Source organism: Aspergillus brasiliensis, assembly GCF_001889945.1.
Source record: "Aspergillus brasiliensis CBS 101740 unplaced genomic scaffold ASPBRscaffold_4, whole genome shotgun sequence".
In the NCBI taxonomy this organism is placed as follows: Eukaryota; Fungi; Ascomycota; class Eurotiomycetes; order Eurotiales; family Aspergillaceae; genus Aspergillus; species Aspergillus brasiliensis.
This window is the reverse complement of record NW_027137445.1, coordinates 856,226-880,050: the sequence shown is the minus strand read 5'-3', so window position 1 is coordinate 880,050 and position 23,825 is coordinate 856,226. Positions and strand designations below refer to the sequence as shown.

General features: G+C 51.5%; 8 protein-coding genes and 1 non-coding gene across 9 annotated transcripts; 5 read left to right on the top strand and 4 right to left on the bottom strand.

Moving 5' to 3' along the window:
* Positions 1 to 73: 73 nt before the first annotated feature.
* ASPBRDRAFT_41036 (uncharacterized protein) lies at positions 74 to 3,089 on the bottom strand (the record flags this gene model as incomplete). Its single annotated transcript, XM_067624483.1, has 1 exon — positions 74 to 3,089. A coding segment is annotated over one exon (2,848 nt), but the record flags the coding sequence as incomplete, so codon positions are not given.
* A 539-nt stretch (positions 3,090 to 3,628) lies between these two features.
* Positions 3,629 to 4,966, top strand: ASPBRDRAFT_205622 (40S ribosomal protein uS13; the record flags this gene model as incomplete). Its single annotated transcript, XM_067621746.1, has 3 exons — positions 3,629 to 3,647; positions 4,337 to 4,502; positions 4,669 to 4,966. 3 exons carry the CDS (start codon positions 3,629 to 3,631, stop codon positions 4,964 to 4,966), a joined length of 483 nt encoding a protein of 160 aa, XP_067480611.1.
* A 412-nt stretch (positions 4,967 to 5,378) lies between these two features.
* cp3 (carboxypeptidase C PRC1) lies at positions 5,379 to 7,615 on the bottom strand. Its single transcript, XM_067619294.1, has 3 exons — positions 7,481 to 7,615; positions 6,810 to 7,413; positions 5,379 to 6,748 (listed from the first exon to the last, which is right to left on the bottom strand). The coding sequence occupies exons 2-3, from the start codon at positions 7,315 to 7,317 to the stop codon at positions 5,583 to 5,585; spliced, it is 1,674 nt and encodes a 557-aa protein (XP_067480610.1). The 5' UTR covers positions 7,318 to 7,413; positions 7,481 to 7,615; the 3' UTR covers positions 5,379 to 5,582.
* A 177-nt stretch (positions 7,616 to 7,792) lies between these two features.
* ASPBRDRAFT_41033 (guanine nucleotide exchange factor SDO1) lies at positions 7,793 to 9,363 on the top strand. Its single transcript, XM_067624482.1, has 2 exons — positions 7,793 to 8,000; positions 8,165 to 9,363. The coding sequence occupies exons 1-2, from the start codon at positions 7,934 to 7,936 to the stop codon at positions 9,124 to 9,126; spliced, it is 1,029 nt and encodes a 342-aa protein (XP_067480609.1). The 5' UTR covers positions 7,793 to 7,933; the 3' UTR covers positions 9,127 to 9,363.
* On the bottom strand, positions 9,265 to 10,773 carry ASPBRDRAFT_173998 (uncharacterized protein; the record flags this gene model as incomplete). The annotated part of the gene is made up of 5 exons (XM_067619763.1): positions 9,265 to 9,452; positions 9,508 to 9,694; positions 9,756 to 10,069; positions 10,128 to 10,477; positions 10,532 to 10,773. 5 exons carry the CDS (start codon positions 10,771 to 10,773, stop codon positions 9,265 to 9,267), a joined length of 1,281 nt encoding a protein of 426 aa, XP_067480608.1.
* A 2,144-nt stretch (positions 10,774 to 12,917) lies between these two features.
* ASPBRDRAFT_501628 (uncharacterized protein) lies at positions 12,918 to 14,413 on the bottom strand. Its single transcript, XM_067626489.1, has 3 exons — positions 13,650 to 14,413; positions 13,076 to 13,544; positions 12,918 to 12,954 (listed from the first exon to the last, which is right to left on the bottom strand). The coding sequence occupies exons 1-2, from the start codon at positions 13,984 to 13,986 to the stop codon at positions 13,258 to 13,260; spliced, it is 624 nt and encodes a 207-aa protein (XP_067480607.1). The 5' UTR covers positions 13,987 to 14,413; the 3' UTR covers positions 12,918 to 12,954; positions 13,076 to 13,257.
* A 1,980-nt stretch (positions 14,414 to 16,393) lies between these two features.
* ASPBRDRAFT_t126 lies at positions 16,394 to 16,465 on the top strand. Its single transcript has one exon. It is a non-coding gene; the product is annotated as a tRNA-Arg (tRNA).
* A 1,923-nt stretch (positions 16,466 to 18,388) lies between these two features.
* On the top strand, positions 18,389 to 20,268 carry ASPBRDRAFT_121367 (uncharacterized protein; the record flags this gene model as incomplete). Its single annotated transcript, XM_067617424.1, has 3 exons — positions 18,389 to 18,477; positions 18,575 to 18,996; positions 19,064 to 20,268. The coding sequence occupies 3 exons, from the start codon at positions 18,389 to 18,391 to the stop codon at positions 20,266 to 20,268; spliced, it is 1,716 nt and encodes a 571-aa protein (XP_067480606.1).
* A 1,782-nt stretch (positions 20,269 to 22,050) lies between these two features.
* On the top strand, positions 22,051 to 23,743 carry ASPBRDRAFT_121266 (glutamate decarboxylase; the record flags this gene model as incomplete). The annotated part of the gene is made up of 4 exons (XM_067617413.1): positions 22,051 to 22,286; positions 22,336 to 22,363; positions 22,412 to 23,580; positions 23,629 to 23,743. The coding sequence occupies 4 exons, from the start codon at positions 22,051 to 22,053 to the stop codon at positions 23,741 to 23,743; spliced, it is 1,548 nt and encodes a 515-aa protein (XP_067480605.1).
* Between the last annotated feature and the right edge of the window lie 82 nt (positions 23,744 to 23,825).

The window sequence follows — 23,825 nt, the reverse complement described above, 5'->3', positions numbered from 1 at the left end:
AACAGATGTGGCTATCTCCACTGAAGATAGCGTTCTACTCCTGAAGATATAGTGAACAGTAAGTGTTTCAGATTCTTGCACTAAGTGTGCCTTGCACTATGAAAAATAGATATCTTGTCTGTACGAAATTCAACCGAAAATTTTAATTTACCATCTTTCGAATGCGCACCCAATACGGGCAGCTCGCCGTAGTTTTTTGAGGGCATTATCCGTCGCCCATCACTTTTCGCTGAGGAAAATATCAGTAGCCAGGCCGAGGGTGGCCGGATCTATTCACCCAATTATCCGGATGGTGTGGTTGCTCTGGATAGGGTAGCGGCGAGGAGGATTGTCCCATCATGGTATACCCAAAGTCACCATAGGCGCTGCTACCATCGGGGTTTGTCAGCTGCATTGGGTTCGTCTCTGTCTGCCTGGCAGCATGAAGGCCTGGATTGGTATGAATCGGACTGTAAGTGGCAGTCTGTCGAGAAGAGGCCGAGGCCACAGGAAAGGGAGATGCTGCCGCAGCTCCATAATTGCCTTCGGTATACGGAGGGGGGCCTTGCCAAAGAGGGGGGGAGAGACGGGCGAGAGGGGGGAAAGAGGCTTGACCTGGCGAAGACGAGCTAGAGCCCGCTAAATGGGGCCAGCCCATTGCAGGCGATTGCATGTCACTACCAACAAATGAGGATGCTGACATCACGGAGGTTGACAGATCCGCTGACATATTCGGTGTCGAGGTAAAGGACAAATTCGAGCGAACGTAGGGAGGAGGCCTTCTAGCCGGGTAAGGCTGTGCTTGCGCTATTCTTGACCTGACAGCCTCATTCCGGCGTCGTGCCTGGGGCTGCATTCGAGGCTGCGTCATTTGGGGCTGGGCTTGGAGCTGGGCTTGGAGCTGCGCTTGGAGCTGCGCTTGGGGCTGGGCTTGGGGCTGCGCTTTGGGTTGCGCTTTGGGCTGCCCGCAGACTTTGCTATTCTGAGCCTCCTGACTCTCTTCCCCGGCTTCAGGCAGTAGAGGCGCCCATGGATACGGGCCCTCGTTCACGAGTGATCGTTCGGGCGGGGCCCAGCCAGGACTCTGCTGGAGGATGAGCCTACCCTGGGAGACATGGTTGCGCATGTTGTCGACCGCTCTGATAGAGCCCTGAATGACCTCAATGCTGGGATTCATGACCCGCTCGTAAAAAAGCAAGGGTATCGTCTGGTTCCTGCAAACCTCGGGCACTCTCTCCGTTCTGCTGTGTGGGGGTATATTTCCGAGTATGAGTCCGCCGTTAGTCAAGCCATCATACATACGCAGCATGCCCTCGCCACGCTCCCCACGTTCAGCATCATTCCAGTAGAGGCGAATATGGTCGTCGTACAGGTAAAAACCTCCTAGCCAGCGGTATGTGGCGTTCTGCTCATGGCCATGCTCATCATGATATGCAAGGGTGAAGTCCTCTGTATGTGACCGGATAGAAACACCGGGGGGAAGTCCTACTACCAGGCGCATGGGGACCTTGCTGAACCGTCTTTCATAACTAATAACACCTCGCTTCTTGCATTTGACACAGTCTATTCGGCCCTGAGGAGCAAAGGTTCGGGACAGCACGTCCTTGATTTCCACACCATTGCGATCAGTCTCAGCCATAGGCGGTTCCACAGCGGTCATCGAGTGATCATTCGTGATGGCGCCGTTGTTGCTAGACGGTGCACATTCGCAGGGCTTACCAATTGCATCTTTATAGGCCAATGCGAACTGGTTGAAGCCTTGTGTCGATATGCACCAGACCTGTCGCATATATTGAAACAGATGTCGATGAGGCGGAAGCTTCCGAGGGCTAAGTGATAGAGAATAGGCATTTCCTAGCTGATACTCCTTCTGATTCTGATTCTCACACATATCCCACTGAATATCTGTCACTTCAATGAAGAGACGTTGGATCACTGTGAGATCTTGCTGCCAGCCCTGCTGCTCGCGATCGATATTAGTGGACCCGGCATCTAGCAGTCGCCCTGCAACAATCGCACAGCCAGTCACACTTGAAAGAAAGTTTGCGCAAACGGGTCCTCGGCCTCTGTAAGTGTAATTGCAGCCAGTCGTCGGGTGCGGCGTTATCCTGTGACTTTGGGTATCGGGAATCTTTACCCCAGTTGTCAATATGTTGAAATCATACCCGAGGCTTCTGATGTATCTTTTTGCCAAAGCAGGCACCCATAATTGTGACCTATATGGGACAGCAGTCGGATGTCTTTCAAGCTTGTTATAAGTAAGACTCATAACAGCACGTTCCACTGCTTCAGTAGCTGAATCGGTATCCTTGTTAGACAGTGGTGCTGCTGCTTGGGACTGCTGGGGTCTAGAAACTGCGGCGTTAGGGTCAGTGATAGCTTCGCTGATTAGTTTATCTGAACTCCTCCTCCTTGAGGGGCTTCCTCTGTGTCGCGTGGCAGGGGCTTCGGCTCCTGTCATTTGAGTCGGATTTCCCTCATCCGAAGAATCCTCCTCCATAGGATCCCCAGCATCGCGTTCGGAGGTTTCGTCCTCGTCAACACCCGTCATTTTCTCTTCAGCTCCCTGATCCCCACGACTAGTTGAAGGAACTCCTTCTACCCGTTCCAGACCTTCCGAGCAGTAGAGATTGTCTTCAAGTTGTTGTTGTTCTTCTTCTTCTTCTTCTTCTTTTTCTTTCCCTTTCCCTTTTCCTTTCCCTTCGACCTCTACTTCTTGCATCGTCTCATCCTCTTTTGGTGATCCAGGATCCAGGATTCCTTCGTCGAGAGAACTGAGTTGTGATTCTGAAGAGTCGTCACAGCTAGCAGGCTGTCTCATACGCTCCAAATACCCATCTGGAACAGCACTAGGAGCCCCATCAGGCCTGTTGGTGTGTGAGGCTGATGTAGGCAAAGCCTCTGGAGGATCAGGATAATACCTACTTATAGGTAGGTAACTGTCCCAATCCCGAATCAACTCCTGCTTCAGCAACCGAGGGCCAGCGTCCCTGGTGAAATCGAAAAGCTCATCCACCGATTGCGGTTGGTGGTATTCAGCTTGGTTCCATAACACCTTCAACAGGATTGCCAACTTATGGTGCCTGGGTTGGAGAGAATGAGAAGTCATCTCGTACCCATACCCCCAGCCATGAAATTTTAGCAGCTTGTCGTAGCCTTTCCTGCCTGTACGCATCAAACTATTCTTGATAGTCTGAATAGACTTTCCAAAGAGAGTGTCTGTTTCCGCAGGCTCTTCGAGCCGGTTGACATCGAACAGCGGGTACGCACAGTCGCCATGTTCGTTGGAATGTGAGGATGACTGCATCTTAGCTCTTTGCTAAGACTGGAGAATCTCTGAGAAAGTTTGCGGTAAATTCAGGGAATGGGATCTTGTTGTTTGAACTTTGGAATGCAACACGAAGCAAAGCAGATGCTGTTGGAGTGTTGGAAGATCTGGAGAAGCGGGTCAGTCAGGACCATTTTATATTATTCTAGAAGGCTTCTACGTTACACAGTAAAGAATCAGGAGTATACTGGACTTCACTGCAATATCCATCATTTACTGTGTATCTGTTAGGAAGAATCACTTAGTTAGGCAAGCTGTAGAGTGCAGAGTGCACTTTGATCAACTTGGCGGGCATATTCCATTTGATCAGCGAAGGCGAGCATGATAGCGATCATTCTCAGTAGGTAATAGAAAGGAAAGTAGAAGTTTGAAGGCATATTCCAGATACACCAGTGGTCTCATGGTGAAAATGTCTATCAACGGGGCAAATTGAAGATGAGGTGAGTTCCGTAGCACCGCGATGTTCTATATCTTCTCTGCCTGAGGCATGGACAATATAATACGGTCATACACACAGTACGGTAATAAAACACAATAATCACGTGCAAATACAGTCAAGTGATAATATACCCTATTCGGGATTAGCCCCGAGCACAAGCGAGCCCTCGAGCCCACTATGCCCAAAAGGGCTAGAGCCCAGCTTACCCGATCCCACAACGGGCGAGCAAAGTTGGAAGAAGCACTCGCAAGCCCGCCTCGATTTCACCTCCTTCTCATCCCTCTCGCCTGTCGACAATCAATCGCGGTCCTTCGCGCCATCGCCCATCATGTGTACGTGAATGACCCTGAAATCGGAATTCCAACCCTGCATATTTGATTTCTGTCGCTGTTCGTTTTTTGCCGGTCGAATTTGGAGGAAATATTCAAACCCTGGGGTAGAAGAATGAGAAAAGGATCATCATCGCGGAGAACGACGGCAGCAGCAGCAGCGACAGCGGCGGATTCATTGAATTTTTCTTCATATCATCATGGCAACAACCGATTTCTTAAGACAGAAAGGCTGACTGCGGATTTTTGCTCGAATTTTAGCGCTCGTGTCCGGCGAGAAGACGAACTTCCAGTACATTCTGCGTCTGCTCAACACCAATGTTGACGGCAAGCAGAAGATCATGTACGCCTTGACCCAGATCAAGGGTGTTGGTCGCCGTTACTCCAACTTGGTCTGCAAGAAGGCCGACGTTGACCTCAGCAAGCGGTACGTTTACACTACACTACATTTCTCGATGGTGCGATAAGACGGAGAGAAGGAGATGATTCCCGGACACAAGAAGAGGAGGAGAGATAATAAGCACGAGAACAGACGAAGTGAAGGACCAGGAGACATACAAGAACAGCCAAGTTGACTTTAATATCTTCTACAGTGCTGGTGAACTCACCACCGAAGAGCTCGAGCGTATCGTCACCATCCTCCAGAGCCCCACCCAGTACAAGATCCCCACCTGGTTCCTCAACAGACAGCGCGACATCACCGATGGCAAGGACTCCCAGGTCGTCTCCAACTCCCTCGACAGCAAGATCCGTGAGGATCTCGAGCGCCTGAAGAAGATCCGCTCCCACCGTGGTCTCCGTCACTACTGGGGTCTCCGTGTCCGCGGTCAGCACACCAAGACCACCGGTCGTCGTGGACGCACCGTCGGTGTCAGCAAGAAGAAGAACTAAAAAAACAATCATCGGGGTCATATCATCTGCGTTTGTTTCTTCGTACTTGCTGGAGTGGATCGTGGGAAGGATGGATTCCTTTTGTGTGTATGTTGGTGTGGATTTTTTAACGAAATCACCCTGGGACCGGGAACAATATTAGAAAATGCCGTGTCCGAAATGAAAAGAATCATACCAATATGAATGAATACCAAATCATCCCTTCCTCAGTTTTCCTTTGTCTCTGTGCTGTTTTACGATATACGAATATACGGGTGCATTCAGTGGCGAATTACTTGAGTAGGCTCAGCCTCTTATGGCTCGGTTGATGGGGAATGGCGTAACTTTCCATGTCAACCGAGACATTCTCACGTCGAGTTATCGACACTGTAGACTAACTGCTACGGTTCTACTCTGTTTTCAGACGGTGTGGCCCTTTTTTAATGCGTTGTAAATGCGATCAATTTAATCTCATATGAAGTACAAATGTATAATGCGCAACAGTGACAAACTCATAGATACCATGCAACATAAGGCTCGGGACTAGTGGGCATTGACAAGCATCCTCAAACTATCGTTAAGAAACATATCTGCAGTGTCACCGAAATGATCAAGTCTATATGCGGTGATGGCACGTTTAGAACCATTCGCCACCCAACCAGCGGTTGAAGAACTCGAGACTCGACTCGGGTTGATCCATGGGGACCATGTGGCCACCACCGTAGAGACGCATGAAGGTGAAGTTGCCATGGGACTTAACCTGGCCAATCTTCTTGCCCTTGTGCTCATTGTCGACCACGACCAGATCCTCCAGCTCAGCAGCGGCATATTCGGCCTGTCCGGGCCACTCCAGGGCTTCAGTCCAGGCCTGGTTGCCCAGCCAGTTGCAGATGAAGTCGGCATCACCGGCATAAATCAAGACAGGGATCTGTTCCAGGAGATCCGGAACGAGGCGGTGGTAGGGCTTCATCCAGTCACCGTGGAAGAGGAAGTTGCGGTTGATGTCAAAGTTGCACGAATCGTAGCCGTTGACCTCAGCACCAACAGCCTCAATGACCTCGGGCTTGTTCAGGTAGTCGCTGACGTAGCCCATAGCCGAGTAGCAAAGGTTAGAGCTATCCTCGCACTTACCACGAACATCGTAGACGTTCTGTCCAGTGCGCTGGTAAGGGGCCAAGAGGGCGTTGTTGCAGTAGATGGAAGCCGGGACACAAACCCAAGCGCTCTCGGAGTTGTAGCAAGACTCGATCATAGACTGGCAGCGAGGAAGGGCGTTGTCCATGGCCTGGCAGGAGCTCTCGTCCAAGACAGCTGGGTAACCACCGTCACCGCAAGCCATGGGACGGTAGTACTCGTACTGAGTGTATCCGTCGGTGAGACCGTTGCCAATCAGAACGGACTGCAGGTTGATGTTGCGCTTCTTGTGAGACAGAATCTCCGAAGCGAAGACAGGGATATAGTGACCAGCATAGGATTCACCGGCAATGTGGAAGTCCTGCTTGGCATACTCGGGGAATTGTTTGAAGAAGAGGGTAAGCAAGGCATAGACATCCTTGCCAGCAGCGACCGTGTCGCTGACAGCAGAGTTGCTGTAGGAGTAACCGACATTGACAGGCTGGTCAAGGAAGATCACGGATGCATTGGAGTTCCAAGCGTAGTCATTGTAGACAGGCTGAATCTTCTTGTTGATGCTGCTAGGGCCGAGCTCCATGAAAAGACCGGTGAGGGAAGAGCAACCAGGGCCGCCGTTCAGCCACAGAACAACGGGGTCGTTCTCAGGGTCATTGCGAGACTCGAAGAACCCTACGCTATGTTAGATATCCAGAGCATATAACACGCATGAGCTTGATCAAGGTGGACTTACAGTAGAACAGATGCTTATCGTTCTCGTTGTCATCGAGATAACCGGTGTACTGCTTCACGTCGGGGTCGATGCCAAGAGAGCTAGGATCGGTCTTCTTGACTCTGAGATCATAGGCTTCCAACTTTCCATCAATCTCGCGCTCCTTCTCGCCGTTCTCACCAGTGACCCAGACGCTCTGGACGTCGGAGCCGCGGACGACGTGGTCCCAGTGAGAGTCGGGACGGCGGTTGTGCTTCTTGGGGAGGGAGAAGAGAGGGTTCTGATCCATGCTCTCCGGGAAGAAGCTGGACACCTCATCCCAGAGCTTACGAGCCTCGTCCGAGAGGGACTTGAGCTCCTCCTGGAACGCGTGCAGCGGCTTGGAGAACCCGTCGGCACTGTGATCCGCAGGGACCTCGGCCACATGGTCGGCACCGTGCTTGGCACCATTGCCTCCAAGGACCTGCTGGAAGGGAGGGACGGCCGCAGTGGCCGCTCCAACCAGCATAGCAGCTGGAATAACTCTCATTTTGTGCTAAAAACCCACCGGGCCGGTATGAAGTTGAAATGCTGATGAGATGGGTAGGCAGAGGATGGGTACCTTGCGGTCAGGAAGGTACGGTACCTGGGCAGGGAGCTTATCAGTACGGGCTATCAAGGGAGGCGGACGGAGAGCCTAGGTGTGAACTTACGGACACAAAAGTATCAAAAGAGAAAAAGCAAGTAGCTCAGAAAATACCAGCTACTGGGTGATCAATGGAAACCCAGAAGAGGATGAAGAGGAAGGAAGGAGAGAGGAGAGAAGAGGAGGTGTACTCGATGGGCTGCAGGCAGGCGATGACGCCTCGATAGCAGGAACGGAAGGCGGCCAATCACAGGCCGGTGCCTTCCATTTGCAGAAAGTCACGCGCTGAGTCAGCCAGCTGAGTCATCATATGGCACGGGACCAGCGTCATTGCGGTTTCCTCCAATCAGAGGCCCGTCGGATGACTGCCTTGGGCTGTCAACAGGCATTTTTTTCAGCGCAATCAAAACATAATCTTCCTCACTGACGCAACTGCGAGGTATACCGACTTCATATCTCACCTGGATTGAGTCTGTCCGTTCACAAGAGCCTCTTGCTTGTCGCAGAGGCCTCCAGCAACATGCCTATCAATCAACCATCAAACCAGATCAAATTCACCAATGTATCAGTCGTCCGACTAAAAAAGGGTACGTACTGTTATGCATGCATGACCTTCATTTGCGATCGTCTTGCTGTGGCATGCCTATCGATTATGTGGAGAGATCATGCGCAAAATCCAAGTCTCGAAAGAAAAAGAGCCTGCGAAACCTTCCAGTCGGCCCCGCAACCCCGCTAACCCCTCAACCAACAGGTAAAAAGCGTTTCGAACTCGCCTGCTACAAGAACAAACTCCTCGAATATCGCTCCGGAGCCGAGAAGGATCTCGACAATGTTCTCCAAGTCCCCACGATCTTCCTGTCCGTTTCTAAAGCGCAAACAGCCCCATCCGCCGAGTTAACAAAGGCTTTCGGCGCCGATACACCTGCAGATGAGATCCGGCAAGAAATTCTACGGAAGGGCGAGGTGCAGGTTGGCGAGCGCGAGCGGAAGGAAATTATTGAGCGAGTGGAAAAGGAGGTGCTGGATATCGTATCAGGCCGGCTGGTTGATCCTACGACGAAACGAGTCTATACCCCCGGAATGATCTCCAAGGCCTTGGACCAGCTGAGCTCGGCCAGTGGTCAACAGCAAACACAAACACCCGGCAATGGGGAGTCGAACGGGGATGACAGCGAGGAGAGCCGCCCACGGAAACCGCTCTGGACGGGTGTGACTGCCAACAAGTCGGCAAAGAGTCAAGCGCTTGACGCCATGAAGGCGCTTATTGCATGGCAACCTATCCCTGTGATGCGAGCGCGGATGCGCCTCCGTGTCACCTGTCCTGTGTCACTGTTGAAGCAGAGTGTCAAGGGTGCAGCTGGAGGTGCTGGCGCGGGTGGTAAAGAGAAGGAGGCGCCGTCCAAGGGCGGCTCTAAGTCAAACAAGAAGGGTGGAAAGGGATCCAAGAAGGCTGCACGCCAGCAGGAATCCGAGGATGAGGCGGGATCTGACGCAGAAGCCGCGTCTGCGAAGGGCCCGAGCAATGTCAAGGATAAGATTCTGAGCTACATCGAATCTATCGAGGCTCAGGAGGTTGTTGGCGGAGACGAGTGGGAGATCATTGGTTTTGCGGAGCCGGGAGCTTTCAAGGGATTGAATGAGTTTGTGGGCAACGAGACCCGGGGCAGAGGACGTGTGGAGGTGCTCGATATGACGGTGACCCATGAAGAGTAAGCTCAGCGACGATTGCATCTGGCGCAACATGTACAGCCTGCTATGATTGATGACTAGGAAGGATACCAAAATTATGCCATCATGAACATACTACAATACAGTATTTAGAGTCTAAGCACATGATCGGAGAACATATCCTTAAGGTTTATAAGATAGCCAAGGATCATTATAGAGGTCCTTCGCACTCGACCGACGCACCGGTTCCCATCGGAGCATTCTGCGAACGAAATCAATGAACAGACGTTGATCCTCTCCTTGTAGAAAGGGCGTCATATTGGAGAAATTGAACTCTTCCGATTGTATCAACTCAGGGAATCTGAAAGACCCTAAACACATCCAGCAATTAGCATTTACGGTCCATCGCAACTAAGAATAACGTACCTTGAGGCGAGAACAACTCATCACGTATACACGGGTCACATCTGTCCAGGAACTGTGAGGGAGGAGGTCCTAAGAGCCTTATCATCTGGGCGATGTGCACCTCCGGGGAATATCCCCTTCGTTGGTCGCCATCGCGTCCGTGGTTTAATCCATTGAAAAGAGTCTCATCGGCCAAAAGTTCCCAGAGCTGCATAGTTATCGCGGTGAGTATACATCACGACGAATCGTTCATCATATCTTGGACTTACCACAGTCCCCAGGTTCCAAATATCAGCACTATACGACCAACCAGCCTTTAACAGGACCTCAGGGGCGCAAAAGGGTTGAGGTTGAATGTCATGGTTATGTAGTGTCGTTACGTTTCCGAAAACGGCAGCACTGAAGTCGGAGATCCTCAGCAAGCCTACTCCTCTCTTGAGGGGCCCAAAGTCACTCCTAGATTCAAATACAGGTCGCCCATTGCGAAGCACATGCGGAGCGGGATGAAGTTCTTGCTGGCGGACATAGTCTTTGAGAACGGTGGTATCCTCGAATCCAACAAGAAAGTTGTCAGCTTTCAGATCTGCGGTTCGGTCAGTAGGCAAGGGCTTGTCAGCTGAAGAGCAGGGGTGAAAGCTTACCTGTGTGTATGATATGACATTCGGAATGTAGGAAGTCCAGGCCACACAGTATAACCCTCAAGAAAGCTTTGAGGACCTGCGGAAGAACCCCATTGCTTCCAAGATGTCGTCCTAGAAGCCAAAGAGGTTCCCGTAAGGGCTCGAAGACCAGACAGATATGACTGTCTCTGTGAATTCCTTGTATTTGGAATGAATCTTGAATCAGTCTGACATATGCACGACCTTCGTGATCAGACTGTAAACTAGAAATATGTTGCGATATCTTTACTTCATCTTCCGCAGCTTTCTTCTCCCCGTCACCGGAGTTCGTGATCTTCAGTGTTACGTATCTGGGCGATTGCCAGGGCCAGCTTTGCGGTGTTAGATAGTGTGTACTCTACCAGAAGATACTATGTGTGACTGACCGAGATGTATCCTTCGCCAACCAAGCGGTGGAGTTAGCACCCCATCCTAATTTAGAAATGATGTGAAATTTTCCTATTGTCTCTCCGATCCGGGCGGGATAATATTTCCTAGGATTGTACTGTGGGCTGCGTTCTTCTTCTATTGGCCCGGTTGGGGAGATAGTCTTTGATGAGAGTGGCTTGCTGGGTTTACGGTACAGAGAGCGAATCGGATTGTTGAGATGATGACGAAACAGAATCATTGTGTGAGCTGATAAGCCAAGTGGGTATCAATGCTGTTTACTCTGTAGCAGACATACTAGTATGTAGGACGAAGCGGAAAAGGCGGTGCCGGCATATGGAATGAGAGCAAGGAAGGGATCTGTAGATAAGCCGCAGTAGAACTGCACGAAAAGCCAATCGGTATGAACAAATAGTGATGCTACACGTAATCGGACTTGTTGATACAAGGAAGACAATGATGGTTGGTCCAGGATTCAAGTTAGAGTATAGTGATTGATGCTCTGCGTTGCAGGCTGACAATGCATACATTCATCTCAACGCACACTTGGATGTAGATATATTCCGCTACATTAGTACTTACCGCACATCGAAACGACTAATCTTCATAGCCTCACAAGTGCGAGTACTACTACCAGGGTAACCAATAGATTTTGCATCTCCAGTTCCAGTACTTCATGATAAATCATAAATATCATAGTTCTCCCTAGTAAATCGTGTCACCCACCCCGTCAGGCACATCTGAATTCACGAGGGTAAATTGCCAATCTAACCAAATAGTCTAAAATACATCCAGCATATGCAATTAAAAGTATTATCAGCTGAGCCATGTCATCAATAGCCAACTAGGACTTAACTACCTAGCTAGATAGCTACATGCTGGTACAGATTAACTTCGTCAGCACAAAAGCAAGGACCTACTTGCGCATCGACCAGCAAGCAGCTGGGAAGAAAACAAGCAATCTTAGCTACATGCATACATACATACATACATAGTAGTGCTCATAGCAGAGTAGCATGAATCAGGTTTTATTAAGTTGTGATTGAGTTGAGTCGATCGATTGATAGTCATCAGTTCTCAGCTCAAGTACTAAATAGTAGCAGGTTTTTACTGCATTACGGCTAACTCCATGGGACCCATCTAGTACTGGTAATCGATATATATTATCATTACTAACTAGTAAACTCGAGAATAAGTAACCGGGTATCTAGATAAACAAAGAAAAGAACACGATAAATATTAAACCTGCACTGCAGAAGCAAATCCACCTCACCATCCATAATCCAGTCTAGTCTAGTCCAGCGACCTAAGCAATAATACTAATGCACCTTCACCCTCCACTCCATAGCCACTCACCCACCCACGCACTCACCCACCACACACAACGATCAACATCCCGAACCCCTCCCTCCCTCACAAACCAACCATCCATCCAGCCAGCCAGCCTCCCTCCTCATCACAATCAATAAAAACCATGCAAATAAGAAGATACTTATCAAATAAGTCAATTATATCTACAGCTTACTTCGATATATTTTACTACCATGTATGTACTATCATCGGTACTCGAAACAAGAAAGCAGAAACAGCAAGTTAAGTGCGTAACCCGACCGACCGAACCGACCGGACCCGAACGAAACAAACGGACTGCGTAGACTAGTAGTTACTGTCTACTTGTGCCGAATCAAGAAAATCGCCCAAACTAGTTACTCTCGGCCACCGTCGATCAAAACCGGGTTCACCTAGTCATATCTATTCCGTATATTACTCCGTAGTAAGAAAGTATGCTTAAAAAAGTAAAACTGAAAGTTAGGTTGGCTGAAGTATCCGACCGGGGGGGTGGGTGATCGAGTCTGGAGTGTCTTGGCTCTCCCTGAACCCTGACCCTGACACTATCTACTAGTAGTTAATATACTGGTGATGCGTGGCGTAGACTAGATCGTGTAGGATATGGATGATTTGCGAGGCTTATTAGTTATCGATAGTGGCTTATTCTTGTCTTACTCCGTATGGGGTATTTCCTTTAGTACATATTGCTTTTGGAGTGAGGCGAGGTGGCTCACTAATCTACCCCGTGCTCCGTGCTACGTACTGCGCATACTACAATATGGTAGGTCTTTTTTGATTTATATTATTTCTTCATTGTGCTACCTTACAGTTAGATAGGTACATTAAGTACAAGTCTGGTCAGTGGCCGGTGGGAGAATCCTTGGTGCTAGTAGTAGGCACCCACTAGGCACCAGCACACTTGACGGGTTGGGGGGAAAACCAAGCAACTCAGTTGGATGGGTATACGCTTAAACGCAATGCACGAAGCAAAAGCACAAAACAAGTCGCTTTTCGAACATTGCTCGTTTCATGCGTGGAAAGGACCGTCCTCAGTCCAGGGATTATGCAATAAAACCAAGACGCCCCTCACGCCCTGATTTGCATATGTAGACTGCGTCAGCCGACGGAAAATGGTAGCCTTGAACACAGCCGGGTAGTCAATGCCGCCTTCTGCGACCCACGGCTGGAGGATTGGAAGAAGGTAAGATGCTCACACCTGTGTCGCATAGTAGGTCTAAAGGAGAAAGGTGAAAAGGGATGGCGGAGTCGGAAATAAAAAACGAGAGGAACCATTGTCGATAGGCTCAGTATGATGGTGGTATCCTATTGAGGTGGCATCACGTGATGCCAGGAAGCGAAGATCTTGCCGGAAGTCGGAGCGAATTAAAAAAAGGTACTATGAGCAGATCTGCACGGCGTTCAACGCCCGTGTCAGCTCCTCCGGTGAGAATGGCATGTAGCACCCCTTGGGCGACAAGGGGGGCGGCGAAATCGCTCGTACAGCCGGGGAAGTGTAGCGGATCGTTTCCTTCAGCTGGGCGATCGTGTCAACCTGGTCGAAGTCGGCAAACAGAGTCATCAAGGACTCGCTGTAGCTTTCAGGCTCCACGGCGGTGGATGATGATGAGCCACTCTCTCCTTGTCGGCCGCAGGCGTATTCGTCATGGTGAACCGAAACGGATTCTGGTGATTGGTCAGATGAATGATCGTTACACATGGCAATGATTTATGATAGGTCCCGGCTGGACGACGTCCAAAAGGGCTGATGATAGGAAGTATCCCACATACCAACTGTCACATCCACTTCGGGGGGTACTGTCTGAATCTGATCGGGGGCCAGGTCGTCGGCGGCGTCGTCTTGGTACCGCGTTCTCAGGAAATCCGGTATAGACGCACACGGGGAGAGACTATAGTCGGGAGTACGCGGGCGGTCCGCTTGGGCGTCCCCGAACGACCATGCTGCAAGTTTCCGTTGATGTTCCTTGTCGAAAGGGCCCTTGAACTTCGACCGAGGGATTTCACCGCGTTTGTAGTATTCGATCTTGATTCCATTGCCCTTGCCCTTGGACGAGGACCCACTGCTAGACCGGCGGAACACTCTCCGCACCTTTTCTCGGAAACTCATGTTGACCGGGGGTGGAAAAGCCAGGCGGAATGGTGGTTGGTGTATGGTACCGATACGGATGGAGGACCAATGTGTGATAGGAGGAAGTATGCGTTCAACCGTCGACTCAGCACCTCAATGTTGCATACCTTTCCCAGGGAGGGAATGGACGCGATGGAGGGTGTGCAAGCACAGACGACAATCGAGTAGGTCGAGAAACCCTCGTATCATCGTTTGTCTAGACCAAGTGTGGGGGTGGAAGGGAGAGGGGAGGGGAGGAGATAAGAAGAGGGGAGAGGGGAGAGTAAAAAGGGAGAGAGAGAGAAGGAAGGAAGGAAGAGGGGAGAGTAGATAGTGAAGTAAGTAAAAGAGAGAGAGAGAGAGAGAAGAGAGGAAGGAAAGAAGGGCTAGACTAAAGGGTAACTAAGGAACAGAGATATGATGGGGGTTCTGTCAAGGAACTAATGGAGCAGCAGTCAAGTTAGTTAGAGACAAGAGCCAGAGAAAAGGCACGACTCACCAACTACTCCGTAACTGGGAGGAGTAATCGGAATCAACGCCCATACCTATGATACAATGCGATGGGGAATTAATTACTCGTAGTTCGAAGTGGAAGGGATCTGATTGGAACGAGCGGTGCGAGGCACCATGCCGTTAGTTCCATACCACCACAACGGGGCTCCATCCCACGGAGTAAACCATTCCCAGAATGCACTGGAGCGGCCATTGACTTACCGGAAGGTGACTTATCACGGCTCGCTTGACTTTACTTTTGGCTCTGCACAGGCCAAGGTAACCCCACGGCTCTAGGAGGGTTTGGTTGGGATTTCTTTTCTTGGTAGAGGGTGTGTGTGTCTTTGCCCGGTAACTGGTAAGCCGCGATTACCTGCGGCCAAATCCGAGGCGTGAACGAGAAACAACGCCGAACGTGGAGGATCCACCCGGGGGTTGCGTGAATTAACCAGGCTTAGCCTGATTGTTCTTAGCCGGAAAAGCGAAGGAGGGAGAGAAAGATTGGCAAGTGAGACTGGTAGTGTAGCAAATAGTGCAGTAGGTTCGTTTTGTCTTGGGGTTTATGTCACTTGGCGAAGGAATATGCTAGATCATAAATTCCATGCTTTGAGGGATAATATGATAATAACATATCACACATGTAGAGGGGGGAAAAAGTATCCTTTTCAGCCTACAAATAGTGACAGGATGGCAAGAAAGTCTTCCATCATCATCACTACTACTTACTTTCCCCCTCCTTTAAGCGGGACACCCAAACATGACATTTTTCTGTTATTTCCCATGAAATATTTCCCTCATTTTGCCCTCATTCTCATTCTTTTCCGCGGCGCTCTGCAAAATCGGCCTTGAAGTGCCGAGTCCCGATTCTGCCTTTTCCAGCCCAGGCTGACTAACCCCTTGTTTCTGAACCGTGAACTGCCCCCCCTTCGGCGTCTTCTTCTTCCAATCAACGGCCCATCGGAGTAGGTTCGCTGTCGGGTTGCATCGCCAGCAGGTACTACGTTAAGCCTAAAAGGTCCTATCTAAACCATGGTTTGGATGCGCCAGCTCCAGACCGGTTCTCGCATTAGGAGTGGTCGGGATCCCAAGCATTTTCGTCGAAGAAGTCCATTTGGGTTGCGACAAGGTCGGAAGGGGGAGAGGCAAAAAGCCTAAGTAGTTTAATCTCTGGGTTCTCTTTTCCCACCACTCAGTTACACTTTCTCCCAACATGTTTGCAGGGCTGGCTGGCCGGCCGGCCGACGGACTGGGCTGGACTCGTAATAATGCAGAAGACAGGTGTATATCTCAGGTGTATTATCGCCCAGCCGGCCGAACTTGCATGAAGGTGTGTGAGTTAGTGTGTGTGTGTGTGTGTGTGTGTGTGTGTGGCAATGGCAAATAGATCACCAGCTGTGTCGAAAGCAAGGCGTCGTTTCTTGCTGTCGTGGTCCTGCACCGAACGATTCCAGAACACAGCCAAGACGATCTGATCTACGTGCCACCACCGACTTCGAGTCAACCTTCTTCTTCTGCCAGTCGTTTCTGGTCTACCCTCTGAGCGATCGGGATGTAACCCTGTGAACCCGGCATCAGTTATCATTCGTCCTCGTGGATGTTGCTTCTGTTTGCTGTCGGATGTAGATTGGCTGGGCAGATGACTACCTATTATCCCACGTCAGTCGCCGGAACGAGAAGGGTGCCACTGGGACAGAAAGCTCTCAGTATCACCGTAGCAAATTAGTTTGACTAATGAGATAATGAACCAACTGTGGACGATAAGTGTTTGCGCGAATGATATCGCTGGCATGGTCATGGATTCCGACTGCCCCGCTGGAGGTGCTCGGAGTCGCCCCCACTCGGCACGGTGCTTCCGGTGATCAAGACGGTATTTCCACTCATATAGCAAATGACTGCCCTCATCTTTCATCGAATTGGCCTGCTGGCCCAATGGTAAGGCGCTTGACTACGGATCAAGAGATTGCAGGTTCGAGTCCTGCGTAGGTCATTCTTTTTTGCTTCTATTCCATTACATCCGTCCAGGGTATGCCCAAGCCCGCCCATCATTGACATGTCCTTTTGTCTTGATCAGGCACGCAGCATGGAACTGTACGCCGCAGCCATGCATAACCACCAAATCATCCACGAACTGAAACTTCGATTGTGTGAGACGCAAGGGGCTCTAGAAACCTGGCACGTTGTTGGGCCGTCACCTCGGCGTGGCATCGCAACCACCATCAACCTTCCATGATGATGTCATGGCAGCGACAGACCCCGGGTTTTGCCTCCCCAGACGCCCTTCATGTTCGCCGTAAGCTGCTTCGGGCATGTATACATACGCCCCCGACAGTTGGGGCGCAGAAAGTGAAATTCACCACTTGGCCACCCTGTCACCAGCAAGGGGTGCGAAATAGATAGCCCGGCCATAGTGGCCACCTTGCGCTGCCGTTTTGGGCCGTTACAGCTCGAGCCACTTTAATATATAACTAGTACCAGACGTTTCTGTGGTGAGTTGTGTCATCTCGAGGGCACGTGATAGTTACTATATGTTGGGGAAAGCCATACATGGCATACTATTCTTTTCAGGACAAAGATGGCTAGGATCTTGGCTGGTATGTCGACCGGAAACGGTCCCAGACCTTCATTCCCTGTCCGGGTTTGGCCGGTCCTGGACCCGACGGCATGCCTCATGATGCAATCGACCCATCGAACACGGGCGCGGGTGTCACCGTCACGTCGTACCTCTTTCTACATAGTAAATTCGTCGACTGTAGACGGTAAAGTCAAGGAGTGGACTCGTAGACATGGTTCTATTTCCTGATAGGTTGGTTAGTGCTCAATAGATATCTGTAACTTCGACCGCTCATAGTCTCATTAATGAGTTAACAAGCCATGCATAAAGGCATTGTACCGGTCGGGTCCGGTCAAGTGATACCTTGCCTTGAGCGGACGGCTGGCCTCGGATAAACTCAGGGCCCGTCGAGCGGGATGGGATCGTCTGCAGCTTGAGAATTAGTCCGCTTAACATGGCTTGTTAAGCCCAAGCTGCAGGTACAAGTCCCGAATCGCCGGAATCAGGGGGATGTGCGCCAGCTCCAGCTGCCATATAGTTTGACACTCAATTGCTTCGTAATTGCCATTCCTGTAGAAGCCGCAAGCAGCGCAAGAGCTGGGTTCGGTTTGGGGTGGAATAGCAATCGCCATCATGGCTGGCCGATGTGATTGTCTGTTTTTTCGTAGCCATAGCTGAGAGCAGGGTGTTGTTGAAAGGAGATGAAGGAGATGAAGGAGCTTTGTAGGGAGTCAAGCCGAGCCCATTGGAGGCGCCTGCAGGTAATAAACATCTGCAGCCCTCATCTACGAGCAATTCAGCCCATATTTGGATCCGCGTGCATTGTGCCCCTTCTAATCTTACCCTTTCGTCCCCCTTCGACACGACCCCATGTGACTGCGGCGTGACCTTCGCCCTCGTTTGGATCCCCCCGCTCCCACAGCATTCATTCAGAGATTGTTCCTGTGCGATTGGCACTAACTCGACTACAACACGCGCTACGAATCTACGCGCCACATTGAATTGCACTTGTCGCGTGCAGCTTGAAATCAATCCAAGCACCGGTGGTCCAGCGTTGCCCGAAACAATTGCACCTTGACCGGGCCCTCCACGGATTAACGTTCCCCGAATCGATTTAGGCAATCGGAAAGGGCCACAGGGCAACATACCAGACCAGCCCGCCCCTAACTTCCCACTTCATCTGCCGTTGGTTCTTAATCCCCATTCTCGGAATCGCACGACCTCGACGTTTCGCATCCACGACTCGTGTCCATTCCGTTCGCACAGACAGTAAGTCTTGTCCATCACAGCTGCATTGAGTCGTTGTCGTCATCGTCCGTGCTCTAACATTATCGCTGCTGCACAGGATAATTGAACACAATGCCTAAGAAAGGAGGAAAGAAGAGTAAGGGCAAGAAGGGTGGCGCTGCCGCTGCTGCGAAGAAAGCAGTTGACGTCCAAAACAATGTGTGAGTGGAATTCAATTGCACTCGAATTGCGCTGTTGATTCATCATGTCATACCTATTTCGCACAATGACACTGACGTTTTTTTCTCTCCGGAACAGTGCGCCAGCCAACGAGGTTGAGGAAACAGTGCCCAAGAGCGACAGTGAACTCGAAGCTGTTGCTACTGAGGCAGGCGTCACTGACACTACCGCGCCTGAGACTGTCAGCAAGGACGAAAGCCAAATTGAAGCCGTTGCCGCTGGAGCCGACACTGGTGTGACTGAGACCACTATCCCTGAAACTGTCGCCAAGGGTGAGAGCGAAGCTGTCGCTACTGAGGCTATCCCTGCAGTTACTGCGGCACCCGAGGCCACCGTTACTGAGACCACCGCTTCGGTCCCCGCTGTTGCCCCTCCGGTTAACTTCACTGAGGAGGCCTCGAACGCAGTCAATACCGCCTTCCCCAAGATAAATGATGGCATCGTTGATGATGCTGCGCAGAAGACGGAGTCTGCCCAGGAGACAGTGGAGGAGGGAACAAGTAAGTTGAGCTCAACGGGTGAGCATGTTGCGAGGGCTGATTTTTACTGACGACGGTCTCTCACCAGCTGTACTACCTTCCACCTCCACCCTCGAAGCTTCCAATGCGGATACCACCGCTCTTCCACTCAGAACCAGTGTCCTCGTGCCTGAGACCGCCGATGCCCACGTGAAGCGCCCCTACGAGAGCAGCATCACCACCAAGGAGGAAGACCACAAGCCCCACAAGATGCCCAAGGTGGAAGATGAACCAGCCATTGCCACCGAGAAGGGAGCAGGCGCAGACACCGTTCACGTCCCTACTGGTACCACTGTGCAGCCACAGGTTGTTCCGGGGCTTGGTGCTGGCTCCGCGGATAAGGCGTCGAAGGACTTGGAAGTCCCCGGACTTGCCGCGACCGGCAAGGATCTTGGAGCTACATCCAGCACAACAGTGCCTCAAACCACCGAGGCTGTTCCCGTCAAGGTTACCGAAGCTCCATCCAGCGTAGAGGCTGCTGGCCCTTCCGCTGTTGCCCCAGTGGAAGCTTCTGCCAAGCCCGAGACCGCTGCAGCCGTCGCTCCCTCTGGAGCACTTGCTGCTGAAGTGCCTGAGAGCACTGGCGGCGCCAAGCAGACGTCCGAGGAGGTGACACAGTCGGCCCCAGCGGCGGCCACGAAGGCCCCGGCCGCAACCGCAGACAGCGAGCCTATTGCCGTTGTCCCCAGCACTATCATTAGGCCCTCTGAACGTGAGAGTAAAGTGGAGGACAAGGCTGTGGAGCAGTCCACTGCTGCACCCACTGCTTCTGAGGCGGAACAGCCCCTGAAGGCTGCGGAAGACAAGGAGCAGGCGGCTACGGCACAAGAGTCCTCAAAGCGTCGCAGCGTTGGTCCCTCTACGATCAAGGACACGAAGCCTCAGCAGGAGGCCCAGAAGACCGAGACCCAGGCGACTCAGGGAGTTCCGGCAGTTCAGAAAGAGGAAGGTGCTGCTGCCCAGAAAGCAGAGGAGGTCAAGTCCTCGGAGCCTCAAACGGAAGGCACCTCTGCTGCTAAGACGGCGGAAAGCAAGCCCGAAGCCGCTCAAGCCGGAGAGGCCCAGCAAGCGGGAGGCGCCGCTGTCCCCAAGGCTGAGGAGGGTAAGACGAGCGTTGAGCAGGCCAAGGATACGGCGCAGGGCGAGGCCGCCAAAGCCCAGGAGACTGCGAAGTCAGAAAGCAGCAAGGCCGAAAAGCGTAAGAGCGGACTTTTCGCCTGGCTCAAGCGGAAGATCAAGGGCGATAAGAACTAGCGTTCTGCCTTGTTTTTATGGTCTTTTCCTGCCGGAGAGAATCACCTCCGGAATGATCTTTTGGCTTCTTTGGTGAGCGGTTGCCGACCCAGGAGCCCATATTGCTGATACCCCAACATGGATGATTGCATGGAGTGATGGATATTAAAAAAGCAAAAACACAAAACCAATTAAAAAAAAATGGAATAAAGGAAAAGAAAAGAAGAGAGAAAAAAAAAAAAAAAGATCCAGGCTAGGCAGAAAGATACCAGAGATAACATATCGCCTTAGTATGATGATGATGGATGGCGGGTGTACGATATGAATGGCCAGGATGGAATACCACCAGGGATTGGATTGCTTGATTGATGAATTCATTGGGCTGGGCTGGGCTTTCTGACTGGGATGCTGCAAAGCACTATTTTGTATTTCGAACTGATGTATGGTTCATGTTCACGTTCACGTTCACGTTCACGTTCATGTTGATGTTCATGTTCATCTGGGCTGGCTGCATGGGCCGAGACTGGGACGAAGTGTATGTACTTGGCTTAATGGTAATGGAGGGGAAATATGATGATTCTGATTATTCTTTTGATGGTGGTGATTCCGGGAGGGTACCGGATACTTCTTTTATTAGTGATTAAAGTAGATCTACTCCATATATCTAGGATAGAAAGCGAGACCGATAGAAACTGCCAACTCGGGCACTTGGCGAAGCTATTCCAAGGAGTGGATAGTCGCCAAAAGGACAACACATCACGGCAATTCACCGCCATTTGCAGCGACGAGGACATCGGCAGTGGTTATCGGATAGATTAAATTATTACGAGGATCAAACCAGAGCCAGTCTTTTCGGGCTTAGTTGGAACCACAGGAAAATAATTCCCGTCACTTCGTCCGCTTCCTTCAACTGCCCCATCAATAGCTTCCATTGAAACTCGCAACTATTCTCTGGAGACTCGTCCCCCACAAGAGATTCCTGTCTATCTGCTCACTACTGGACACTACTGCCTTCTCTTTCTCTTCTGCTGATCCTTTCAACTTCCCAGGTCTTTTGCAGAACTCCATCCGGACTTCCAAGAAAAGGGATCCTCGATCGGCTAGACGCCCATGATATCACTTTTGGCTGGCGGCCTCCACTTGCCGCCCCACGATGAGGGAATTCGCGTCTCCCTTTCGTCCTCGTTTTCCCCTCTTTCGGACTTTTTGGTGAATCAGTCTCCATCCTGACTCCATTCCCATCGTGGCTGAGACAATTCCCACCGGTTGCCGACCGATCCAGGCCAAGCTTTCCTTAAGCTTTAGCGCTGTGTCCCTGGTGACTGTCTGGTGATTCGCCCATCCGCTCAGACGAGAGAGGGGTTCTACACCTCGATACCCACTCATTGTGTCCCTCGGTCCCTCCGTCATTCGCAATGGGCGTCAATAACACTAGTCTAGGATTTCGGACTGTGTCTGAGCTACAGGAAAGGGGGCTCCATGAGTGGCTGCCACTCCCCCCTCGGGGCTGAGGAGAAACAGCCACTCGTTGGCTGTTCCCTCCTCCCGTGTTGTCTGAGCTGACGGATGTTGCGGCAGGCCAGACAGAGCAGGGAGCAGGGGGGAAGATCAATTTCAATGAGCTAACTGGTTTGACCACCGTTGGCTGATGGTGGAAGCCTGTTGTTGCGCCCCTCCTTTGACTTATTTACATCACTGCGCTCCCCCTTTTCCGGTTTCCTGTTGCTGGTTTTTTAGCATCATTTTCTCTCTCTCTCTCTTCTTCTTCCTCTTCATTCACATCTACACATCTGTTTCAGCACAATGGTTCATCTTGCTCAGGTTAAGCGCGACAATGATGTCGAGAAGACCGTTGAACGGGTCGACTCCATCAAGCTGGACTCTGCTGAGGATGATGCCTTCTACTCCAGCGTCTATGGCACTCGCTTCGCTACGGAGCAGCTGCCTTCGACGGAGATGCCGGAGCGGGAAATGCCCCGTGAGGTTGCCTACCGTATGATCAAGGATGAGCTCAGTCTGGATGGAAACCCCATGCTCAAGTAGGTACCGGTGGTAGGACAAAGGCAAAATAAGCTAATTACTCGATAGCCTTGCGAGTTTCGTGACGACCTACATGGTATGTTTTATAGCTATAGAGACTCCAGGACCATGCTAATTCGAGTAGGAAGAGGAAGTTGAGAAGCTCATGACCGAGTCCTTCAGCAAGAACTTCATCGACTACGAGGAATACCCCCAATCCGCCGAGATCCAGAACCGCTGTGTGAACATGATTGCCCGCTTGTTCAACGCTCCCACCGACAGTGAAGATGAACACCCCATGGGCACCTCGACCATCGGTTCCTCCGAGGCCATCATGCTGGGCACCTTGGCCATGAAGAGACGGTGGCAGAACAAGCGCAAGGCGGAGGGCAAGGATGCCTCCCGGCCCAACATTGTCATGAACAGTGCCGTCCAGGTGTGCTGGGAGAAGGCCGCCCGCTACTTCGATGTCGAGGAGCGGTACGTCTACTGCACGGAAGACCGCTACGTCATTGATCCCAAGGAGGCTGTGGACCTGGTGGACGAGAACACCATTGGTATCTGCGCCATTCTGGGAACCACCTACACCGGTGAGTACGAGGATGTCAAGGCCATCAACGACCTGCTCGTCGAGCGCGGCATTGACTGCCCGATCCACGTCGATGCCGCCAGTGGTGGTTTCGTCGCTCCCTTCGTGGCCCCCGACCTGCAATGGGACTTCCGTCTGTCCAAGGTGGTGTCCATCAACGTGTCTGGCCACAAGTATGGATTGGTGTACCCCGGTGTTGGCTGGGTTGTGTGGCGCTCGCCCGAGTACCTGCCCAAGGAGCTGATCTTCAACATCAACTACTTGGGTGCCGAGCAGGCCAGTTTCACGCTGAACTTCTCCAAGGGGGCGTCGCAGGTCATTGGACAGTACTACCAGATGATCCGACTGGGTAAGCGGGGCTACCGGTCGATCATGGTGAACATCACACGCATTGCCGACTACCTAGCCGAGCAGCTGGAGCAGCTGGGCTTTGTGATCATGAGCGAGCGTCGCGGCAAGGGACTGCCGCTGGTGGCGTTCCGGCTGCCGGCGGACCGCGACTCGGAGCAGTTTGACGAGTTTGCGCTGGCGCACCAGCTGCGCGAGCGCGGGTGGATCGTGCCGGCGTACACGATGGCGCCCAACAGCAACTCGCTGAAGCTGATGCGGGTGGTGGTGCGCGAGGACTTTAGCAAGAACCGGTGCGATGCGCTGCTGGCGGACATTAAGCTGGCCTTGAAGACGCTCGGCGACATGGACAAGGCGATGTTGGAGCGGTACACTCAGTAAGTTTTCATCCATGGAGTCCGCTGAATCAATGCTAACGGAAGTAGTCATGTTCGGGTGCACTCGACCAACTCGCACAAGTCCAAGCATGTGCACCCTCACTACAAGAATGAGAAGCATTCCTTGCAGGGCAAGCATGGCAAGACCCACGGTGTGTGTTAGTAGAATTGTTGGATGAGCATGGAGGACGGATAACTGGATGGAATGGGTAGGCTGTATATGAGGCATGGACCAAAGACCGGAT

What these genes read in the sequence shown, in the direction of transcription:
- cp3 (XM_067619294.1), bottom strand. Translation starts at nt 7,317, where the DNA reads ATGAGAGTTATTCCAGCTGCTATGCTGGTTGGAGCGGCCACTGCGGCC. An exon ending in CGATAAGCATCTGTTCTACT is followed by an intron (nt 6,749 to 6,809) that starts GTAAGTCCACCT and finishes AACATAGCGTAG; the next exon opens with GGTTCTTCGAGTCTCGCAAT.
- ASPBRDRAFT_41033 (XM_067624482.1), top strand. Translation starts at nt 7,934, where the DNA reads ATGCCTATCAATCAACCATCAAACCAGATCAAATTCACCAATGTATCA. An exon ending in AGTCGTCCGACTAAAAAAGG is followed by an intron (nt 8,001 to 8,164) that starts GTACGTACTGTT and finishes CTCAACCAACAG; the next exon opens with GTAAAAAGCGTTTCGAACTC.
- ASPBRDRAFT_501628 (XM_067626489.1), bottom strand. Translation starts at nt 13,986, where the DNA reads ATGAGTTTCCGAGAAAAGGTGCGGAGAGTGTTCCGCCGGTCTAGCAGT. An exon ending in CGAAGTGGATGTGACAGTTG is followed by an intron (nt 13,545 to 13,649) that starts GTATGTGGGATA and finishes ACCAATCACCAG; the next exon opens with AATCCGTTTCGGTTCACCAT.